This window comes from Saimiri boliviensis, chromosome 1, assembly GCF_048565385.1.
Source record: "Saimiri boliviensis isolate mSaiBol1 chromosome 1, mSaiBol1.pri, whole genome shotgun sequence".
In the NCBI taxonomy this organism is placed as follows: domain Eukaryota; kingdom Metazoa; phylum Chordata; class Mammalia; order Primates; family Cebidae; genus Saimiri; species Saimiri boliviensis.
The window spans coordinates 87,314,058-87,335,565 of record NC_133449.1 but is presented as its reverse complement, the minus strand read 5'-3'; the positions used below and the strand labels follow the sequence as shown (position 1 = coordinate 87,335,565).

At 34.9% G+C, this 21,508-nt stretch overlaps 1 protein-coding gene across 28 annotated transcripts in view; it reads right to left on the bottom strand.

The window, feature by feature from the left end:
* Positions 1-21,508, bottom strand: part of NRXN1 (neurexin 1) — a 1,157,741-nt gene that overhangs the window by 620,310 nt on the left and 515,923 nt on the right. For 18 of the 28 annotated variants that reach the window (XM_074400196.1, XM_039478496.2, XM_003922746.4 and 15 more), the window contains 2 exons: positions 18,501-18,704; positions 15,887-15,913 (listed from right to left, as the gene is read on the bottom strand). In XM_074400196.1, coding sequence (XP_074256297.1) covers positions 15,887-15,913; positions 18,501-18,704 — 231 coding nt within the window. The remainder of the gene's footprint in view (positions 1-15,886; positions 15,914-18,500; positions 18,705-21,508) is intronic. The other 10 variants (XM_074400202.1, XM_074400197.1, XM_074400210.1 and 7 more) reach the window with 1 other exon arrangement.

The window sequence follows — 21,508 nt, the reverse complement described above, 5'->3', positions numbered from 1 at the left end:
TACAGTCTACAAACAACCTTACTGCCATACACAGTTTTGGAAGCAGTGATGAAAAGTGTGTGGTTTTTTTTTTGCATCCCTCTTTACATTTGATTCAAATGTAGATTCTCCCATATTTCAAGGGAGATCTGGGTGCATCATCAGAAAAGCTTGTACTTGATTGAGGGTCATATCAACTTGGATTTGAAAGCAGGTTTTGCATTTTATGGTTGCTTAGGCTTGGGTATGTTAGTTTCTTTGAGCTTCATTTCCATCATCTATAAATGTGGGATAATAATGCCTATCTTATTTTATAGTTTTGTTGTAAAGACTAAGGGATACAAAAAATCTGATGTGTTAGGTGCTTTGCACCTTGTGTATCCTCAATGAATCTTAATTGAATTTCCCTCCTTGCTATGAAAAATACGGTAAGTAACAGTACATGGGATCTGCAAACCACCAAAGGATCTACCATTCAAAAATGGTTGACAGTCAAATATACTATCCACTATATAAAAACGTATATTGAGCGAAACGGCCACAGTTTTTATTTGAACAGGCATACTGCGTAGTCTAATCTTTTGAAATTAGTCCTCCCAAAGTCATGTTCTTTGGAACAGTTGCCATTTTAACCTGAGGTTTCCCTGTATTTGTGTTTGGTTATTTAATTCATAAGTATTCACCCTAAATATAAAAATGAATGTAAAATATATTTGCAAGGGAATCTGAAATAAATCAATAACGACTTGCTTAATCTTGTTAGGTTAAAATAAGATGGACACGATACTAAATTAGGATCCTTTTTGCTAGAAAGCCTTGTGTGCAAATGTCTTGTGAACAATTTGTACTGGTTTATAAATTTAGAGGGAAAAAATGTAGTGAAGAACAATAGAGAGGAATAAAACAAAGCTGAGAAACTTTCAAGCAATGCAAGCAAACACCTCTAAGAGGCAAAACTGGCAGACGCCTCTGGAACTGAAAGGTGGATGTGGCTGTAAAGAAACTTGAAAAGACCAGACCCGTACCAGTTATATTTGGATTTTTAAACTCTTAGATGTGTGTGCCACAAGCTTAAACTCACTGCATCTCTACGTACCCTTTAGGTAGCCATCTCCCTCTAGTGGTGCACATATATTAAAGAGGCTAACTACATAAATGAACCATCTCTATCAGGTACCCTGCCTCTGATATGTATTCCCTGGTATAGTTCAAACCAATTGGCTCTAAAGTTCACTTTATTTGCCTTACATATTCACTGTAATTTCTATTTTAAAACCCTACCTAGTTATTTCAGTGGTTAATCTGACTTGCTCAATGAAACCATTTATTGAGCATGAGGATTTTGATGGGTGTTTCCCCAAAACCATCACCTAACAAACTGCATAGATGATGGACAGGTAGGAATTTTTAAAAGAAAAACTAGAACTACCTTTTACGTATAAATTTGTTCTATATTTATACATGAGTGTTCAATATATTTTAGACCGTTAAACTTCCTATAGCACCTGGTAATTGAATTAGGAAGAGAAGTTTCAGAACGGTAGCATCTGAGAATTATAAAATTTTAAAAGTGAATGGTCCATATTTGCCTGTTGTTTATCCCATTTAACTACTTATTCATTCTGGGTTTCATGGCACCCATATGCTATTAATTTTGTCTAAAATTTATTTTGTGCTAAATACTGATCTCAGCATTGGGAATATCCAAGTTAAAGTCAAAGGAACTTACATTCTAATAGATCAGAAGTCAAAACACTGTTTCTGTAAAGGGCCAGACAGTAAATATATTTGACTTTGCCGGCCATGTGTTCACCATTGTAACTATTCAACTTTACTACTGCAATGTGAAAGCAACCATAAAATGTATGTAAACAAATGGAGTGGCTGTATTTTAATAAAACTTCGTTAAAACAGGGAGCTGGCTTGAGAGGTATAGTTTTCAAGACTCTGTAAGACAAACTCAGACAATTTACAATCTACTTTCTCATCAATTTTACATTGCATATTAAACAAATAATAATGGAAACGTCAAGAATTTAAGTATGAGGAAACCTGAGTTTTAGATGCGATATTGCCATGAACTCTAACATAAATTTAATAGTACTCACTCTTCTAACTCTTTTATTGCTGTTTGTTTTCTTGTGAAACAATTAAAAGCAATTTTTAAAGACTTTAAACCCAGGATCCCCCTCACCCCAGGCCACAGACAGGTTCCAGTCCATAGCCTGTTAGGAACCAAGCCACACAACAGGAATTGAGCAGCAGGCAAGCCAGAGAAACTTCACCTGTATTTACAGCCACTCCCCATTGCTCACATGACCGCCTGAGCTCCACCTCATGTCAGATCACTAGTGGCATCTGATTCTCATAGGAGTGCAAATCCTTTTGTGAACTGCACATGCCAGGGATCTAGGTTGCATGCTCCTTATGAGAATCTAATGCCTGGTGATCTGTCACTGTCTCCCCTCAACCCCACATAGGACTCACTAGTTGCAGGAAAACAAGTTCAGGGTTCCCACTGAACCTACATTATGGTGAGTTGTATGATGATTTCATCATATATTGCAATGTAATAATAATGACAGAAATAAGGTGCATGATAAATGTAATGCACTGGAATTATCCTGAAACCACTCCTGTCTGTGGAAAAATTGTCTTTCATGAAAGCAGTCCCTGGTGCCAAAAAGTCTGGAGACTGCTACTTTAAACGACACAAATCAGTTGCAAAGTCCCTGTACTTCTAAAATCTAGGGTAAATTAGTGCCTTTCCTCTTCTGCAAATTTGGAATAGAAACATTCATTAAATGCTTGGTGTGCACGTGCCTGTGTGTGTGTGGGTCTGTGTGGGGCTGGGGGGGTGGGTGTGGGTGTGTGCCTGCATGCACCTTTGTTTAAAATTAGGTTTCTACCTATATCAACTTTTCCAGGTACTAACAAGTTTTATTTGGCAGTTGACTTTGGGAACAATAGTCTCTGGGGTGAGGCAGGACCTTGTGAGAAGCTGGGGCCAAGCTTTGTCATTACGACAATGATGAGAAGACAGAAACAGAAGCAAGAGCTGCCACTGCTTGACGCCTGAGTCATGGTTCCTGGCAGCAGTACTTCCTACCTACAATGACGAGAGGCTATGTTTCGACAGCTTCAGCCTACTATTTGACTTTGCCGTTACTTTCTGGTTTTAAAATAATCTGTCCTCCACTTAAAAAAAAATTTAACCCCTCATTACAGGTTTCTATTTTATCTTTCTCAATTTCTAGGTATTGGGTTGGGAGTGAAACCCGTTTGTTTTATTTATTTATTTATTTTTTCACAAGAATCAGCTAGAACATATAACTACAAATTAAAACTAGAAGTGTCAATGGCATATCTAAATTCTCCTTTTTCTGCCTCTTAACTTTACTAGAGGCATGATGAGCCACATAATTTGAGAGGCCAGTGCAAATGAAAATGTGGAGTCCTTATTCAAAATTAAAAATTTCAAGGTGGTAGCAGTAGAGCATTAACCCAAGCCCAGGGCCCTCCTCAGCATATGGCCCTGGGTGACTGCATCAGTAGTATGCTGTTGAAGTCAGTCCTTATTGGGAGTATAAGTGTTATGCTTATTTATTATTGAGGCTTCCTTTAGTAAATTCTACATTCAGGAATGTGCAGACAAGGCTGGAGGCAAAATTCTTTATTTAACAATGTGAGAAGCATAGTTGAGTCACCTTCCCCAGAGTGTCTGCCCTTAATGACAGGGCCTCTGGGGTGTCAGAGAAGCTGTTTCAGGCTTGCTTGCTGGCCAGGCCAGGTGCCAATCACCAACTGGGCTTGGTGATAAACCAATAACCCTCAGAACCAGGAAGTAAAACTACCTGCAGAGCCATGTAACTCCTCTCTCTTTTCCTTCTCTATTCCTCCTCAGTGCTCCACAGTTTAGCCAAGGATACACTCTTGAGAACTATTCAGAACGTCCTTATAAGGAGATGTTTGCCTCTTTTTTTTTTTTTTTTTATAAGCAAAGTGATAGAGTCCTCAGGACAGACATATTTCTTTATGCCAAAAATAACAGAAATACTCATCTCCAGTTAAAATCTCCATCTCTCATTTACTTTGAGCAAATGAGAGAAAGTCAGGTATTAAGCTTGATGTTTGTTTTTCAAAAAAATAAAACACTAATAACGGAAGAAATATTTTATAAACTTTAAAAAATACACTGGAAAAATTAAATAGTCATGTGATGACTAAATCTGTTGCATTTATTTCTTGACCCACAGACTGCTGGGTTTTATCCTGGTTCTACAAGTTCTTAGCTGTGTGACCTTGAGCAACCTACTTACTTTCTGCAAGCTTCAATATTCTCCTCTATCACATAAGCTGATACTAGAAACAATGTAAATGGGTTTTATGCTTCTTAATAACTCAAAACAACATCTGATTTATGGTAACCTTTCAATCATAGTAGTGATATTAGTAACTATCATCAGTATTATGTTGTCATTATTATCTTCTCCTCAATGAGTTTAAAACCTCAGAAAAATGTCATATAGCTCAGTGCCTTGAACATAATAGTCATTCACTAAGTAGTTGTTGAATGGGTTTATTTGTGTAAACTTTGTGGGATTTTTTTTCTATGGTAGATGAAACATCTCTTGATATTAAATTAAGCCAAGTAGCTGATGAAAAATAATGACATCATCTTTTAATACCTCCATTTACTAAGAAATGTAAATCAAAAAGAAAACTGTCCTCTTGTTTTCATAGTTAGCAGGATGGAATTTGGCAGTCCCTACAGTTGGAGAACTTAAGTAACTCAATTATCAGAATAATTATTTGGTCAGTTTTTTTACTCCGCTACATTGAAAGTAAACTTGATGATGCATACAGCCGAGTAGAACAAAATGACCCAAGGTTAGAAGTCAGTAACTTCCAAGTCCAAAGGAAATAGTTGGCTTAGGAATTTGGGGAACTCAAAACTTAGTAAGTATTTAATTATAAGAAAACATAGATGTTGTTCTCAAGTGGATATGACCTTGGAGAGTGGTTGGAAACACCTGTCAGAGACTTTTCTGCCATTTTCCTAAATCATAGTAAACTTATTCTATTAGCTACAAAACAAACTTCAGTATTTTTTGATGCTTCATCTCCTGCTTTGTTTCTTCTGTTCTAAATATTACAGCCTATGCAAATGAATAAACAAGGTTAAAATCATCTACTAAAAAACATGTAGCCTCTATAGTGTTGTTATTGATTGTACCCATTTATGACAGACCAGGATAAATATCTCTTATGTAAATGTTTTTCAATGCAAAAACATACATTTTAAGAATTATAATTTACTTTTTAAGAATACAATTACATTTATAACACAGTAAAAATGAACACAAATTAAATAAATATATTGCTAGAAAATATGTTTTAAAACTAGCCATCTTTAAATCTAATCTAGCTCAACTGGCAAGTTTAAGAAGTATAATAAAATAAGCCTAATATAATGGAAGTAAAAATTTAGACTGTGATTTTATTTTTTTTTTAAAATGTCATTTCATTTCCAAGGAATGCTTATCACATAATAGGACTGCTAGCAAATCTAAAATTGAGTACTAAATAGTTCAATATGCTTTTAAGTAAGCATTAAAAACTGAAAATATATTCTGTGTTGGTGTACTTTCAAAGAAAGGGGTTATGCTGATTTATACTAATACTCATTTAATGCATTTTATACAATACCTACACAATGCCAAGTTGTCTGAATAAAAAAAAAAAATCAAAAAGCATATGGGTTCTGAGCATTTGGGCGTTTACAAATGTTACTGATATTCCATTAAAAAAGCCATGGATTACAGTCACAAATGCAATTTTTTAAATTAAATATATTATTCCATGTCTAAATACACCACTTACATTTGTTACAGCATTTGTTTTTATGAGGTCAAGAAGGATGTACATTTTTTTCATAATTCAAGGTTCAATGCATTTACCTGTCTTTTATTTTCTATTTCTTCTTAACATAAGGGTAGCTGAATACTATTAAGTACAAGAATGAATTCACAACATTTAGTTCACCCTCAGTATTTTGGGGATACTCTAGTAGAAACTTTTTTCCAAAAGTAAGAAGCATATTAGAGAAAAAAAATAACCCTAAGTTTCTGTCTTTATTATTTATTTTTTTCTTCCTTTCTTTTCCCTGGGAAGTCATTATAATACTTAGAAATCTATTTCTCAGAATTTATTCTAAACTTTATGATACTATTTGCTTAAAGGAAACATATTCTAAGAAATGTGACAATTGTTGAATGGTAACGTCTCATCTGTCTTGTTTTCTTATGGTTTCTTTACACAATGATTGTTCAGATGAAGGCTATGGACAAACTGTACATCATTATTAATCCATTCATCATGTGAAAATTAGAATGCAATATATTTTTTCAAAGCAATACTATAATTATTTGCTAAATCCTTCTTTATTTGAATTTTAAGATTGTAATAATAGTGCTAACTTAATTGCTTCTGTAATCAACACTGGCTTATTTAGTTAGTTAGCTTTTAGTCACTAGTTTGAGTGCTATGATTCTCTTTGACCATTTATTTTAGTAATTTAAAAAAATTAGAATTAATTCTTTGAAGTTATCTTTGGACAAATGTCTACTGAAATGAATGGCTCACCTTACGCTCCAGGAAATGTTATAAAATGACAATTGTCCCACTATAACAATAACTTAGCAACGAAATCTTAGGCCAAATTAACTTGGTTTATCTGAAGACACAGTGTTTGAAAGTTCCTTGGAGCTGGTCAAACAACTGATAGAAATCTTGAGTTATGTCTCTGTGCCTGTTCCTGGTGGATCTTCCTAAAGTAAGACTATGTTAGACTTGCTATTAGTAAGTTACAGTCAATAATGATAATTTACACTAATACATCTAGGAGCATCTTCTCATGTATGGCTATTCAAATCTGGTTTATTTCTCATGATCTTGTTCACAGATGCTCCCAACCAGTTATCATCTTAGAAAACTGAGATCATTGAAGAATCATGGTTTAATTTCCTTTGGTACATATATTTTTCCTTGCTGTTATATCTTACTTCAACTGACTCAGTGACCTGGAAATGCTTTACATCACCTTGGCATAAAATCTAAGAGAAGAAATAGATTACATTTAAAAATGTTGTTATGTTTTATTCAAGGACAGGACATAATGTTTACAACATGCTGCTAAAATTGGAGAACAGGGTGCAAAAACATTCCTATACCATGGCTCTATATTTTTAAAGAAGCACACATTATACAATGTGTTATATATTAAGTACATAATGTGCCAAGTATTATGTGCTATAAGGACATTTAATACATTAATAAAACTTTTCAGTGGAAATTGAAATCCTAATCTACTTTTGTATATTTTCTGCTTCTTTAGCCTACAAATATGAATATTATTTCTAACTAGGAACAAAACATTGTTTTGAAAGATATTCATTCTAGTTTGAAAGTCAAAATTAGTAGGAAATTTAGTCTCTAAATAAATTTAAAATGTACATGACATGTTACAAATATATGCTCTAGTGTGACTTTATCCTGGTGGAATTGGATTAAATTATATTTTAACAGAGCATTTACTTTTACCCACTTTTGATTTTTTAAATCATAAAAGCAAAGAAAAAAAATCATTGCAGAAATTATAGATGATGAATAAAAACAAAAAAACTAAAAATTACCTCAATCTCACCAGCATATACTATAAACATTTTGAGAAATATGCTTCTAGAAACATAATAAAAAAGCAATTTTGTTATTATGGTTCCTTGGTACCTTGCCTGTTCTATAATTGATAACAAAAAAATAGGAGATACTGATTACTTCTTCACTGCCTATTAGCTAAACTAATTTTACTTAATTGACTGCATAGTTTAAAGAATTACTTGATTACCAAAATATTATATTTAGCAGTATACAATTTCTCAGCTGATTTATTAAACAGAATTTATTTTATGGGGTTTCTATAGTTTTTATTTATTGTACTCATCATAATAGTCTAACTCCATATTTGTCTGCCTATTTCAACACTATTAGGTGAATATGTTTGAATACTAGGAGAACTCCTGCATTATTTGATTAAATAATTTCTTTTTCACTTTATTTTACTAGAAACTTTTATAATTCATAAAAAATCTATAAAAGTAACTTTAAGTCATGTCATTATAGCATGTTAGTTCTATAATATTTTGGCTTTAATTTTTACATGTATAATCTACTTTGCACCTACTGAAATGGAAAATATTTTAGAATTCTTCAGGTTCTACAGAAGTTCATGCTTATTTACATTGGAAACTTTCTGATTTTATAGCTGATTGATTTCTCCATGTTTCTGAAAATTTAATGAGTGAATTTCACTAGAAACCTACATTCTTCATAAGCAACATTTAAAAGGGCTTTTAAAAAAATTCATACCTTAATCATAGATTTCTAAAGCAATTTTAACTGTAACAGTTATCTCTAGAAAAGGACAATTGAATTTGAAATATAATTTATTTCAATAGTACTAAGCATAAAATATTTCAAGTCTGTATTTAGAGTGATCTCCTGGGAAGTGCAGCTGGAAAGTGAAAAACATCCACAATTGTATGAATGATGCATTCAAAGAAAAAGTAATAATAGACCATCAATAAAGTAACTTAGCCTTTTAGTGTTTCTTACTTATCTTAAGGAACACTGTTTTCATAATGCATTTCTTATCCATCTTGCTTTTTGCTCAAATTCATAATAAGTAAAAGAAATGAATAAGGGCTCTGAACACACAGAACATTTCAATCTCCAAATTCTCTGATCGTCTCATAATTTAAAGAGCTTTGCCTACTTGACTTATGTACCATATGTTAGCTAGTAATATGTTGAACAGATTGTAATTCTAATGAGTATTTTATAGCTAAACAGAAAACAACTGTTAGTCAGATAACAAAGAGAAAAGGATGCTTGTGTAGAAAGTTTGCTGCTCCTACCTCTGCTTTGAGGAGACTGTTGCCACGTGACCTCTACTCTAATGACAGCCGTTTGGATTACCAGTGTATCCGATTGGATCCACAACTGGATCACCTGCCACCAAAACTAAGATCTAGTGAATAGGTTATGGGATGACCTAAACTGAAAGATTTGCCCAACAGGCCAAGGGTAAGTAATAGATTCACTAGATTCCCTTTCTAGGGAAGTTGAATATACAACATATAGAGAGTATAGAGTTAGTGAAAGAGATGAAAGAAAGAGAGAAGAAGGGAAGAAAGGGAGGGAGGAAGGGAGAAAAGAAGAAAGGAAAAGAAAGAAGAGAAGAAACTCAAAACAATGGAGAAAGTGGGGGATGTTTAGAAGCAGCTCTTCGGAACAACACAACAAATGAAAGCATCTGACCAACATGCTGTGGTCTCTTAGATTGAGGGATATTCGTTTATATGAAAGAAACTCCTTTTTCACAGACACTAATAAGGAAATATCAAGTTTAAAATGTTTCTCTTAAAACTTTCTTGGATTTTATTACACTTTTTACCTAGACAATTATTATAATGCCATCTCTCAACAACTGAAGAGAATTTGATCAATTCGGTCAACACTCATCAAGAATGTTGCATTACGTTAAGAGTCTCTGGAGTATCAATAAGGAAATGCTTAAAGTGAATAAATCAATAACTGTGCTTGGTTTCAAGATGCACTGTTAATCTGCACAAGAGAGTAATTTTTAGACCTCATAGCACTTTATATTTGCATATAAGCAATGAATAATTATTCACTGAAATAGACCAGTGGCATCTACTTTTCCGCCACTCACAGTATTGTTCAGTTGCCTAATCCACGTAGCCATCTAAATATGCAATAAAAGCTGTACTGTTCTTTGTAATTCTCATAAGTTTAAACATGTGGATAATTCAGATGGGCTTCCATTTATTTTTTATTCTAATTTTGATATTTTTCTTTCTTTCTTTTTTTTTTTTTTTTTTTTTTTTTTTTTTGAGATGAAGTCTTGCTCTGTGGCCCAGGCTGGAGTGCAATGGTGTGATCTCAGCTCACTGCAATCTCTGTCTCCCAAGTTCAAATGATTCTCCTGACTCAGTCTCCCAAGAAGCTGGGGTTATGAGCACCTGCCACCATGCTGGGCTAATTTTTAAAATATTTTAAAAGAGATGGGGTTTCATCATGTTTGTCAGGCTGGTCTCAAACTCCTGACCTCAGGTATCAGGTATTCCACCTGCGGTGACCTCCCAAAGTGCTGGGCTTACAGGCGTGAGCCACAGTGCCCAGCCCCAATTTTGATATTTTTCTAAAGACTCATTGCCATGTGCCAATACCCTTTGCCTGTTTTTAGTTATTTTCTGTCAGAAATCTATGCTCATTCTTTACAGCTTATATGTAATTTCTCTTAGATTTTTGCTGAAAATAATTTATAAACTTTCTTTTACTTTCCTTCACATAGACTTTCAGTTAAAAAAAAAAAAAAAAAAACAGAAACAACAATAAAGACCAGCAGGATTTCTGTTTTCTATATTTGTATTTTGAACTTCCCTTATTCCTTCAGCAGCTTCTATCCTAGACAAGTGGATAACACCACACACTGACAGGCAATGATTGACAGAACTCCACAAATCAAGTGACTGCTGTGTGAACGCAGAGGCAAAAGCCTCCCTTTACAGTTCTCTGCTCTCAGGCACCAAGCAGCGACTCTGAACTGAGTATTTACTTTATGCTACCAAGTTCCAGCCCCCAGAAATTTCCTCATATCTTTTTAAGTAGATTCCCAAATGGCAGCCTGATCAAAGCAATCTAATATGGCTTAAGTGCCAGTGGTTGACATTTTGCATTCTTTTATTGCTTTCCATTTTTATCTACATGAAAATTGTTGATAACTAATATCCAGTTGATCTTTTCATTCTGGTAATAAAATGATAATACAAAGATTTTATTATCTACTCCAGACATCCATCAAAGTACATTTTTCAGTAACACACTATGCGAAGTGTTTCTTTCCTATACCCAAGTCCAAAGTGAGGTTAAGTACTTGTCCTTAGATGTCCCTTATATCCACTACTTGGGCACTAGACTGCAAATAGAAATTGAACTTCAGCCCTTGACAATTTGTTCGCACTAATGTTATCTATAATAATATTGTCTTTGCCTCTTAAATAAACCATTTTCTGTGAGAAGCCAAAGGAGTTGGAAGTTCTGCTTAAATATTTTTTTAGCCCCAAAGAGTTTTAATCTTGTAAGAAGACAAGAGAAAAGATAATGGATGAAACAACATGGGAAATGGAGAAGTAAGAAGAGTGAATCTTAGTATAAAGAAAGGAAATGCAGATGGGTGGGAGAAGAGACAAATGTAATAAGGCATAAAGAAAACCAAATAATGCAAACAAAACAAGCCCCAGAGATGATGAGTTTATTAAATCTATTTTCATATGGATGTGTAAGTGTCCCTGAGGCTGGGTGCGGTGGCTCATGCCTGTAATCCCAGCACCTTGAGAGGCCAAGGCCAGCAGATCACCAGAGGTCAAGAGTTCAAGATCAGCCAGGCCAACATAGCAAAACTCCATCTCTACAAAAAATACAAAGATTAGCCGGGCATGGTGGTGCATGCCTGTAGTTCTAGCTACTCGGGAGGCTGAGGTAGGAGAATTGCTTGAACCTGGGAAGCAGAGGTTGCAGTGAGCTGAAATTGTGCCACTGCACTCCAGCCTAGATGACAGAGCCCATCTCCATCTCAACAAACAAACAAACAAACAAACAAAAGAAGTGTCCCTAAGCCTTCCAGTGGACAAAAGGGTCATTCTACAATTATATCATTGATTTGGAAAAACAAAAAGAATAGAAAACAGTAACAAAACCAAGAAACACAAAAGCCTCCCTAGATCCACCGCATATTTAAAGTAGTTACTAATATGACAGTTAGGACTTACCTATAGTTGATAGGAGCAAGTTTAGTTTTCAAAATGTCAGTGGATTTAAACCTCAAAAGATTATAGCACTATCAATTTTTAAGGTTACCAGAGAAGAGAGAAAGAAAAACAAAAGCACTACTTAATCATGCCGTACATCACAAAAAAAGCCAAATTTTCACAAAAGATTAAGTAGAAACACATAGCCTAATGAGTTTGGAGGTATTGTTTGGAAATATTGGGCACCAAACTTGAAATTGAGACCTTTACTATAAGTCTGAGACTGACATTAGGCTATGTGCTTTGGCAGATATAAAGAATGCAGAATGAGACTACTGTCCTGTACAGAACCTATTAATAATGCACTTGAGAAAATTTCACAAGCAACAGAAAATTCTTTCTGCATTCTTTATCATTTTAAAATGAATTTTAATACTGTGGACCAGGCAAGAGACTGTAAACCACTCATCTTCTCATACAAATAATTCACGTGCTAGTCACAAAAGCACCATGTTCAACATGATTTAAGGTTTCAGCAATAATTTGTTAATATTTAGTTTTTGTTAGTACAGATTTTTTGATGATTTTCTAAACAGTCTACAATTTGTGTTCCTTCACTAATTCAGATAGTTTTTCTTTTTTATGTTAAAAGAATGTGACTTTATAGTCCCTTTCCATCTACCTTTATTAAAGTATCCTTCCCTGTCTAAGAAAGAAATTATCTGCATTAAATGATGGTGTCTCTTTTAGCAACTTTCATATAAAATTATCAAATCATGATGGCGGAGGCAAGGGTAATCTGACTGTCCTTTTATTTCTATCCTGGACAGAAGATAAAAAGAGAGTGGTGAGCCATGGATAATTCATTTCTGTGCTGACCTTGCAGCCCATGAATTTGGAAACACTGACCTTAATCTAATCCCAATTGCAAATAAACACACTTTAGCAATGATATTGCTAATGAGCATCAATAAACTGAGATTAGTCTGGGATTGTATGCAGTCACACTCTAATCTGAAAGATCAGAACATACACTTGGCACTGAAATGGGCTTTATTCACAGAGATAGTTTTTTAGAGAAAGTACCCTATCTGTATCTAAAAATAAGCTTTTTTCATTTTTAAATGAAAAGAGGCTCTTTTCTTACATTCAAAAATGCATGACAGCTTTTCCTCCCAGGGGGGAAAATGGTAGCAATAAGGAATCTGACAGAGATAATGCTTGGAATTCTGATCAGCCTTTTCTCAGAGGAAACTTTAACACTGGGCTGTGCCCTACACTGGCCATGGAAGACTGTCACTGCATCTAAACTACTGGTACAGGAGTGGCTGAAAAAGACACATACCTGTCATCTCTTACAGTCCCGCAGGTTTGAATACATGTAACCAGAGCCTCTGCCCTCTTCACCTACCACCCATTCTTCACTAGCAAAGATTGGCTAGTCTGGCACTGTATATATGTTCCATATAAAGTATAGATGCTGTAAACTTGGTGGTGAGGTGGAGAAAGTGAAAATGATGACAGGAAGCAGCAGCACCATTTTAAGTAAAGGTAGAAAAGTGTTTCTGGGGAAGTTTCTATTCAAACTTAATAACTTAGAGTTTAATATTAGTTTAAATGTAGGATAATCTTTTAAGTTTAACTTTGTATATTACTTGTGATAATTTTTTTAAATATATCAATTGAGGTATTTCATGTAAATTTCACAATACAGTTGCTATCATAGGTATGGTACAATTTTTAGAGATAGTGGTGTTATCAGCTGTAATTTAATAAATGTACATTAATTTTCTTAGTTTCAGACAACTCAATGGCTTATGGAGGACGCAGGTAATAAATCAGTCTTTCATTAAACTGCAAGTTATACTGAGATACAGATATTGTTAACTTAGTTTTTCTTGAATACAGAATGCCCTTCAAGTAGAAATCGCTGCTCATTTGATCACTGTGAGATAGGTTTGCATTATCTGGTATGTAAATTTCTCCTTTTCCTCAAAGGTGAGTCTTTTTTATGGAACTTTGGTTTCTCACTACACCTGACCCCTATTCCCCAAATAAAACAGAGGCAAAGGAAATGAAAATGTTACCTGTTCATATAATGTTCCTTCCAGTGACTGCTGTCAAGTTAAGGCATGTGCAGTCCTGCCCGGTGTGTACACTGGAAGTTCACGGTCATTAATTTAATTCAAATATCACATACTCTTTAAAAAGGGAAAACAATTCACTAAGTAGCAAAAACCTTTGTCCTCAAAGGTATTATTCTGTGGAATATCCAGAGGAAAAATAAGACTGTCCTCAATACTAGAGTCTCATGATGTAAGCCAAATGGCAAACGAGTCTAACGGCAGTAATTGTCCTATAAACATACATTTAAAAACTCACTGCTACAGCCACAGAACACAGAATCACATGTTATTTGAATAATTTTCATTAATTGCTATAGTTTACATAGATGCATTTTATAAATTTAAAAATTCATGCTTTGTTGCATGCTTCATATAAACAAAATAAAAAGAGTACCTAAGATAGAGGTCTAGAAAGGAATATTGTCCCCACATGGATTTTCTAAGATACAGGAGGGATCAAGAAAACCTACAGCTGCTGTGAAACACAGATCTGGCTTAGGCAGAGAATATTTTGTGAGTTGCCATTTGCCTGCATCTATGCCCCAGAGCTGAAAGCAAACTAGACCTGGTATTAGATATGCAAAATGTGTATTCCTTTTAGGAATGCATGGAAGTAATAGAGTTAGAGAAGAGATTACCTATATTTGCAAAATTCTACGTATGTGAGAGCTTTGACAGGCTATTTTTAGGACCTATTTTGTTTGAGATGTTTTTAAATGCCTGACATATTAGTTATAATTTATTACTTTATTTTTTAATAAGTCATGATTCTGTTACATTTTTATTGGTGTGATTGAACAAACTCATTGTAATGCTATTTTTAAAAGAATATTAAATATATATGGATACAATTATGAGTTGTAAGAGGCACAGTGTTTGAAAGAGTATGTATTTTACTAGGAAAATGGTTTTGTTTTTGCAAGTTTAAGACCTCTATATGGTCTCAGAGGATGCCTTATTGCCACTTGAAAACACTGCCAATGCTTTGGGGAGTAGATTCCATCAACTCACATTCAGCAATGTTCCAAGAAAATTTAAAAAAAGTTCTTTACTGTGACAAGAAGAGATTAGAAGTTTGTTAGAACCATTTTATTTAAATTGCTAATGACTTTGTGTTGTGATCATTGGAGGTTTCCTAATGTGATCAGCAAAACCTGGAAAGGAAAAACCTGAGCATTTATGTAAAGAAATAAATAAGTTTACTCTTAAGATAATGCTGCAACTCAAAATAAAATCACAGTCCTTGTATCCTTTCAGATCTGTCATCCAAATTCAAAGAAAATTCAGTCCATACATCTTTCCAAACTCATCAGTTTGCATGCATGTCACAAATTTGCAGGGTTTTGGTTATTTTTGCAGAGATATAATTAGGATGTAAAAATTCATCATATAAACATTCTTAATGATCAAGGAAGAACATTTTAGACAAGTAATTTTCTATGTCTACACAAAACTTTTTAGATGGATTTAATAATAACTCTTGAAGTCAGAGGAATTAACCATTTTTTCTATTTGAGTTAAAAGATAAAGACAGAAGAAAATAAGATCCACAATATTTTCTCCTATTTGGTTATGAAGAGAATAACCAGAGTTCGCAAATGCCACTTGCAGTAGCTAAAGGTCTATAAGGTACTGGCACATTCTTTTACAAAATGCCTGTCACCTCTTTTTCCACATAGAAGTAGGAACTGCAGTGGGAACATATTCAGCTGTAGAAATTTAAAAATGAATTTTTACAACCCAGATGATGGACTGGTATACTTCAAAAGTGAGTTCATGAGTTTTATAAACACATTTCTCTTGCTCTCTCTCTCTCTCTCTCTTTTTATCTTGACTAGCTTACATCATAATGGAGGAATAACATTTTAAAAATTTTGAATAGGCACTTACTGGAATTACAGTTAATCCTGATACAATCTAGATGGGGAAGAATAGATGAAAAATGAAAATTCATCCTTCAAGGTAATCGCTGCAGACATCCAATAAAATTACAGTCCACCCTTCCGGGGACAGACACATGCAAATATGGCCACTCCATATCATTATTCTTTACATACTTTTAAAGCCCAGATATATTATTATAAAAGTTTAACACTGGAAACAACAATAGAAGGTTTTAAAAATGGCCAATTCAAACAAAGCTACATGGTGACAAATCTAAGTGCAGTAAAGAGTTGTTAAATGTCAAAGATGTTTGGCTTAGACTGGCTGCAACTTTCTCCCCATCTGTGAAAGAACATAACATTATTTTCAGCAAAATGTAAAAGTGCTCCGTCACAATGGGGTACAGTGCAAGTTCAGCTAGGCGCAGACATCTTGGACCTCCAAAATCTAATATCCCACAAAGGCCAACAGAACCCTTCAGGATTACAGCAGTCAAATGGAAAGCAAGTTAAAATTATTCTTATCTTATCCTAATGTTTTTTGTTTTGTTTTAAATTTTATTTGCTTGGGCATAAAAAGATAACTGCCAGATGTTGGCTGGATTCCACACCTTGTGTTAATTGGAGGAGGGAAGAAACAACTGTACGTTTCCTTTAGAAACTCTGGTGGCAAAGGAGTAGTCGTTATTCAGAGCACACAAGCCTACACCTCTCTGAGAACCTAACGATGTCATCTCTATGTAATAAGTGTCATGCTTCCCTTGATTTTCCCTTTCTGGATTTTCCCATTCTTACACTTGCTTTATATAAAAGCAGCTACTGTAAGAACAGGATGTCTGGCATGGGTAACACAAACTGTAATTATAGTGGTTATTCTTTAAAGACTATGCAGGATGTTTCATATTTATTATATATTTATATATATTTGTTGGTTTTGGTTTCATTATTTAATGCCTTTGAGGAACATAAAAAATAGAAACCTAGATTCTGTTTCCATATAGCTGAGTTTGTCATGTGTCGTCAACCGCATCAGAAAAGTGGTTGCAAGCAGCCAAGGACCAGCACCTACACAACTCTTCCTACAGAATGCTTTGCTGTTGGAAAATTCTCATGAGTGTTTGCATTTTGACTAACAGCAGCTTTACTGCTTGCAATTAGGCGATTTGTTTTGGTTAGCTTGTAGTAACCTGTCATTGTCACTAGAGGGTACTCTAACAGAACAGTAAATGAGAGTGCTCTGTGTTATTAAAGTAGTATTTTTTAACCTTATTAACTTAATGTCATTAATATTAATGAAATATAATTATGTGAAATAAGATACAAATCGGATAATTTTATATTTTATTGGTTATCATTCTGCCCAGCACAATTTGAAAATGTAGGTGGGGTTTCCACAAATGCCTTACCTCATCACATTTTATTAATCTTTTTTTGGTAGTAAATCTACTTAGTTTCGAATTTTATTTTTCTCTCTCTGTTTATTCATTTCTATCTATGTGTGTTTAACACTGTCAAATATACAGTAAAACCTCATTAATTTTAACTCCTCTTATTTTGAATTAATGATAATACTGAAAGTTTGGGCAGAATATTAATGCTTCCTTCAGTATGAGCATCGATCTCTGAAAAAATTTTAAACTCATAAACAAACAAGATTTTGAAAAGCCAAGTTTGGGAAGAAAACTGATTTCCAATACTTTATGTTGGTGGCACAGTTTACATGAAAAAATGTGCTAATTATAAATAATTCTTAACCAACCATTTAAATCAGCCTAGAGCCCTTTCCTTGATAAAACTTTCCAAACTATTATGTTTTTGAGTATAATTTTTAAAAAACTGCTTAAACAATTTTTAAAATCTGCAATTCAGACTTTTTCCTAATTCAGCCTGGTTTCCCCTCCCCCCCCCCATTAATTCATCCAGATTGGTGAGGTTTTACTGTAATGAGTCATTCTTAATGCTACAGTTAAGCAGGAAAGCATTATCTTTCTGTAGAAGAGCATGTGTCTCTAGTGTTCTCATGGCTGTTTGCTCAGGGCCGCAGACTTTGGGCATTGAAGGGTTGTGGATCGCTGTTTGATAGCAAAATACCACCACACAGTACTCCAAACAGAAAAGATGGGGTACCACAAAGGTGACTATTCAAAGGAGAAGCACACGGAGTAGAACAGGAACAACTTCTCATCTAGATAACTGTTCATCTAGATAGCAAAGTAGAAATTTAATATTTTGTGCAAATCTTTTCTAAGCAAACGCGTTTTTATTTATCTGCAAGGATGTCACCTATAACTGATCCAAATGTCAGTGAATATAGCAACTGAAAATTCAGCTGGAGGCAACATCAGGATTTATGATTTGTATTTTCAATTAACCTCACTGACAGACATGGCTTCTCTTTTAAGAACCCTCAGTGGTAGAAATCACAAAACAGTAAGTTATGTTAAACATAAAAAAATAAACAAAAAGATGCCCCCCCCAAACCTAAATTACTTCAAATGATGGAAATAAGACAATTAGGTGTTTAACTTTCCATGGCAAACAGGCTACTTGATCAATGTTTGCAGGCAAAATTGAACAAAAAGTAAAAAGTGTTAGTTCAATGGGGGAAGGCAGGTTGTTACCTAGATTGACCGTCAGTTTCACACGCCCTGCATCTAGCTCCAGGCGGAGGGTGTCAGCAGAATCTCTAGAAGTGGTTGCCATCAGAATGCCATATGCACGCTGGGATCGGAATCGTAAGGACACATCCTCAGCCTCCGTGTGCATGACTACGGGAAGCTGAATTTTCATAAACATGCTCCCATCATAGCTCAAAACCGTTGCCTCTGGAGATGGAAAATGAATATAATAAAAGTTCTTGGATGGTTTAGTGCATTAATACTTTAAAAAGGTAAAGGATTGCTTATTATCAAAGACTTCTAGAACACAATACTATAATATCAATTCATCTTCTTCAGAAATAAACAAAATTGTAAGCTAGAAAGAGAAGTCACAATAGAGGACTTCCCTTGTGAGATATTTGCTAAAGCCCAGAAACAGAGATATCAGCAGTTTGTTTTTTTGTTGTTGTTCCTACAGCACTGTCTACCTATAGCATTAATCATGTTGGATTTCAGGGTTTGATTATGTTGTCCCCTTTCTCAAGAGCAAAGATCACGTTCTTTTGTCAAGCCACAGTGTGAGCTTAGTTTGAAACACCAACAGCTTTTGTGGGGCTATTTTGTTGTTGTTGTTTGGTTTGGTTTTCTTTTTCTTTTCTTTTTTTTTTTTTTTTTTGTGGCTGCTGTGGCTTGTGTGAGGCAAGGTCTAGTTCCACCCTCTAGGCTGGAGTACAGTGGCAGGATCTCAGCTCACTGTAGCCATGACCTTCAGGGCTCAAGCAATCTTTCCACCTCAGCCTCCTGAGTAGCTGAAAACACAGGCACACGCCACCATGCGAGGCTAGTTTATTACTAAGACTTTTTTTTAGAGATAGGTCTTCTTTGTTGCCCAAGCTGGTCTCAAACTCCTGGGCTCAAGTGACCCTCTCACCCCAGGTTCCCAAAGTGCTGGGATTACAGGCCCAAGCTACTGTGCCCAGCCTCCAGCAACTTTTCCATGCGTGTTTATATATTGTGAGCCCACTGACTAGTCCTGTGGAATTAGTCGACCTTGCCTTGGTCTGAATTCTTCATCTGCGCAACGAGAGGGTACTGCCAGAAGACTTTTAATGCCTAAATGCATGTAGTTCTAGGAGAAGTGACTATCACCATTTTTTTCATTATCTCTGCCCTGATAGAATTATTTTTAAAAGAAAAAAAAAAAGAAATATGGCTTAACTGTAGGTATTAGGCCAATACTTTATCAAACTTGATGTTCAAAAGCAAAACTGATATTATCAAACAACAGATAACAGTTCTTTAGAGATATTATGTTTAACAAGGTAATTTTTTAAGAAGACTTAAACTGTTACTTCCTTTTAAGGTTAATTTATAGAAGGGAAGTAACTTTAAATATTATGTATAAGCACAACTCTGTTGTCCTGAATACGTTAAGTTGTCACCCAAAGCAATAATGTTGTGCCTTTGCTACACTAAATAAGCATGGGGTGGGACTGGAAAATTGTGAGAGTGTTTGTTAGAAAACTAAGGTAGATGGCATCAATAGGGAAGATGCTTTGTGCTGTCTTAAACACACAGAGAAGTGAATAGAAACACTGTCGATGACAACCTGATGGCTTTAAGAAATAGCACTCCTGAGTGTTAAACACTATTATGGTAGTGGAACACTGTGGAACAAGCATGACTCTATTTGCTTTCTCATTGGTTCCAATAACTCAGGATATCGCTTAATAAAGAAAAACTACCTGGAATTAAAATGAACCAGGAAATTCTCATTCTTTTGCCTACTTACACAGCATAACAATTAACTTTACTAATACAACAGTGTTCAGCATTAGGAGTATATTCAGAGCTGTGGTTTTGCAAATTTATCTTTCAGAAAATCAAGTACTGTTTCTGTAAGACTTTAATCATTATTTGTCATCCTCATGGGATTAAGTGAGCATCCAGAACCTCTCTAAACACCAAGGGTTACAGGTTTTCCTGCTTAGGCTAGCTCCCTTCTCTTTTCCATCTACCTCTTGACTTAAGAGATCCCAGTCAACTCATATGCTCACTCCTCTAATATTTATTAAGTGTTCTGACTTCTCTCCTGAGCTCTAACATCCATTGCCTATTGAAAATTCTCAATTGGAATATGATAGGCACCTCACTAAACTCCTAATTCGCTCCCTCTGAAAATGAACTCAAAACACACTCTTTCTTCAATCTTTTCCATCTCAGTAAATGTGATAGTTCCATTGTTCAGACCTAAACCTTTCTGATTTCTCTTACTCTCTCTGCCATGTCCAATAGATCTGCAAGTCTGGAAGTCTTACAGGCTCTAATTCCAATCCACATTCTGCATTGACTGTTGCTCACCTCTGCCACTAATGTGCCTGACAGACTCTGCTCTCATCTCTTACCTAGACCACTGTCATAGCTCCCTTAACTGTGTTTCCACTTTTTTTAATCTGTAAATATCAGTGTGACCCTGGCCTCAGCCCATCTCTCTGGCCTCAGCTTTAAGTATCTCCCACTTCTTGTTCAGTGAGCTCCAGATACACCAATTTCATGCTCTCACTGAAGTGTCTGCACTTTTAGATCCCTCTTTTTAAAAATGCTTCAACCCAGATCTTTAAATAGTTGCTTCTTTCAGCATTTAGACCTCTGCTCAAATGTTACTCCAAAGAGGCCTGCTATCCGCTCCAGTTATTCAATATCTATTCACCATTTCATTTTTTTTAACGACCATTTCTTGTTTGAATAATATTATCTGTATTTGCTCTTCAGAATACAAGTATCTTGAGGGCAGAGATCAATCTCTCATATGCATTACTCTATCAGCACCAAGTGCCCCCAGAATGCCAGTCCCACATCAGAGCCTCCATCAATATTAATTGAATCAATAAGTCCACACACACATACACGCACATATATATAGTGAGCTAATTTCAGTTTGAATACCAAGCCTACCAAAGCAATTAAGTATTTATTCTGCTATTGCAAGTGAAATCTAATTTCAGTAATGTGCATGAACAAAATATTTA